The 2,340-nt window shown below is 63.9% G+C and overlaps 2 protein-coding genes across 2 annotated transcripts in view; one reads left to right on the top strand and one right to left on the bottom strand.

The window, feature by feature from the left end:
• Positions 1-4: 4 nt before the first annotated feature.
• On the top strand, positions 5-664 carry LOC121352059 (CD63 antigen-like; the record flags this gene model as incomplete). Its single annotated transcript, XM_041464623.1, has 3 exons — positions 5-109; positions 193-336; positions 422-664. Coding segments are annotated over 3 exons (492 nt in total), but the record flags the coding sequence as incomplete, so codon positions are not given.
• A 1,152-nt stretch (positions 665-1,816) lies between these two features.
• Positions 1,817-2,340, bottom strand: part of LOC121352058 (retinol dehydrogenase 5-like) — a gene marked incomplete at its 5' end in the record, with an annotated part of 2,143 nt that continues 1,619 nt past the window's right edge. The window contains one exon of the mRNA XM_041464622.1: positions 1,817-2,262. Within this exon, the coding sequence (XP_041320556.1) occupies positions 1,887-2,262 (376 nt within the window). The remainder of the gene's footprint in view (positions 2,263-2,340) is intronic.

Raw genomic sequence — 2,340 nt, 5'->3', positions numbered from 1 at the left:
CGTGCCCCCCCAGGTGCACGGGCTGGTGGAGGAGGGGCTCTGGGAGGCCGTGAGAAGCTACGACAAGGACCCGTCGCTGACCGCCGCCCTGGACGCCTTCCAGCAGGAGGTGAGCCTGGGGGGCAGCCCCCATTTGGGGAGGGGGCTGCTCCTGGAGCCCCCCCCGCCGTGGCTGACCCTTTTTCCGGGCAGTTCTCGTGCTGTGGGGTGGATAACTACACGGACTGGGCCAGCCTGGAGCAGTTCAGGGCCAACGACTCCGTGCCCAGCTCCTGCTGCCGCCAGCCCAGCGCCGGCTGCAACGTCCGGCCCAGCCCGGCCACCGTCTTCACCAGGGTGAGACCCCTCCCCAATTCCTCACCCTGACCCTCCAGGGGGGTCCCCGAGCCCCCTGACCCCCCCCGCCGTGCCCCCTCCCCAGGGCTGCCTGCCGAGCCTCGAGGCCTGGGTCAGGAGGAACATGCTGGTGGTGGCGGCCGTGGCGCTGGGCATCGCCTTCTTCGAGGTGAGACCCCCCCCAAAAGGGGCTGGGACCCCCCTGAATGGGGCTGGGAGCCCCACTGACCCCGTGGGGCTGGGGTCTGGTTCTGGGGGCTCCGTGTGCCACCTCCATGTCCCCAGATCCTCACGTGCCACCTCAGTGTCCCCAGATCCCCCGAGCTGAGCAAAAACAGAGACAGGCGAGTTCAGGGCGTTCAATGCCCACCCTTGGGGGGTTTCATTTGAGTCTGGGGGGTTTCAATTGGGTCTGGGGTCTCTCAGTGGCCGCCCTGGGCAGGCCTGGGCAGGATGAGGGCCAGGGCCAGGTCCATGAGTCTCCAAATGCCACCTCAGTGTCCCCAAATCACCTTTTAACCCCAAGCAGATCAATGACAGACGAGTTCAGGACATTTATTCCCCCTGGGGAGGTTTAATTCAGGTCTGGGGGGGTTTAATTTGGGTCTGGGGGTTTCATTTGGGTCTGGGGTCTCTCAGTGGCCGCTCTGGGCAGGATGAGGGCCAGGGCCACGTCTGTGATGCCCCAAGTGCCACCTCACTGTCCCCAAATCCCCCGAACTGAGCGAAATCAAGGACAGACTAGTTCAGGGTATTTATTCCCCCTGGGGTGTTCAGTTCGGGTCTGGGGGTTTCAATTGGGTCTGGGGTCTCTCAGCGGCCGCCCTGGGCCGGCCTGGGCAGGATGAGGGCCAGGACCAGGTCCATGAGTCTCCAAATGCCACCTCAGTGTCCCCAAATCCCCCGAGCTGAGCGAAAACAAGGACGGGCGAGTTCAGGACATTTATTAAACCATCGTGGGGGGGTTTAATTTGGGTCTGGGGGTTTCGGTTTGGTCTGGGGTCTCTCAGTGGCCGCTCTGGGCAGGATGAGGGCCAGGGCCACATCTGTGATGCCCCAATTGCCACCTCACTGTCCCCAAATCCCCCGAGCTGAGCGAAAACAAGGACGGGCGAGTTCAGGACATTTATTAAACCATCGTGGGGGGGTTTAATTTGGGTCTGGGGGTTGAATTTGGGTCTGGGGTCTCTCAGTGGCCGCTCTGGGCAGGATGAGGGCCAGGGCCACATCTGTGATGCCCCAATTGCCACCTCACTGTCCCCAAATCCCCCGAGCTGAGCGAAAACAAGGACGGGCGAGTTCAGGACATTTATTAAACCATCGTGGGGGGGTTTAATTTGGGTCTGGGGGTTGAATTTGGGTCTGGGGTCTCTCAGTGCCTGCTCTGGGCAGGATGAGGGCCAGGGCCACGTCTGTGATGCCCCAAGTGCCACCTCACTGTCCCCAAATCCCCCGAGCTGAGCGAAATCAAGGACAGACTAGTTCAGGGCATTTATTCCCCCTGGGGTGCTCAATTCGGGTCTGGGGGTTTCAATTGGGTCTGGGGTCTCTCAGCGGCCGCCCTGGGCCGGCCTGGGCAGGACGAGGGCCAGGGCCAGGTCCACGAGGGCCGAGGGCAGGTAGGAGGCCGGCAGCCAGAGCAGCTTGGCGTCCCAGCCGGCGCTGTAGCGGCTGCGCGGGTGGCGCGCCCGCAGCGCGTGCTCCATGCAGTTTGTCACCTTGGCCAGGTCCCTGTCACACAGCAGCGACAGCAGCAGCCGCTGCACCCGCACGTCTGGGGGGGGGACAGGGTCAGCGGGGACGGCACATGCGGGGAGGGGAAACTGAGGCAGGGACAGGGTCAGGGGGACATGCGGGGAGGGGAGGGAAACTGAGGCAGGGAAAGGGGCAGGGGGAAATGGGACATGCAGGTGACGGGAGGGGAAACTGAGGCAGGGAAAGGGGTCGGGGGGAACGGGACATGCGGGGAGGGGAAACTGAGGCAGGGACAGGGGTCGTTCCCCC

The sequence above is a fragment of the Pyrgilauda ruficollis genome, unplaced genomic scaffold, assembly GCF_017590135.1.
Source record: "Pyrgilauda ruficollis isolate IOZ18807 unplaced genomic scaffold, ASM1759013v1 scaffold1814, whole genome shotgun sequence".
In the NCBI taxonomy this organism is placed as follows: Eukaryota; Metazoa; Chordata; class Aves; order Passeriformes; family Passeridae; genus Pyrgilauda; species Pyrgilauda ruficollis.
Note: the sequence above shows the minus strand (reverse complement) of the source record. Positions and strands in the feature narration are given on the sequence as shown.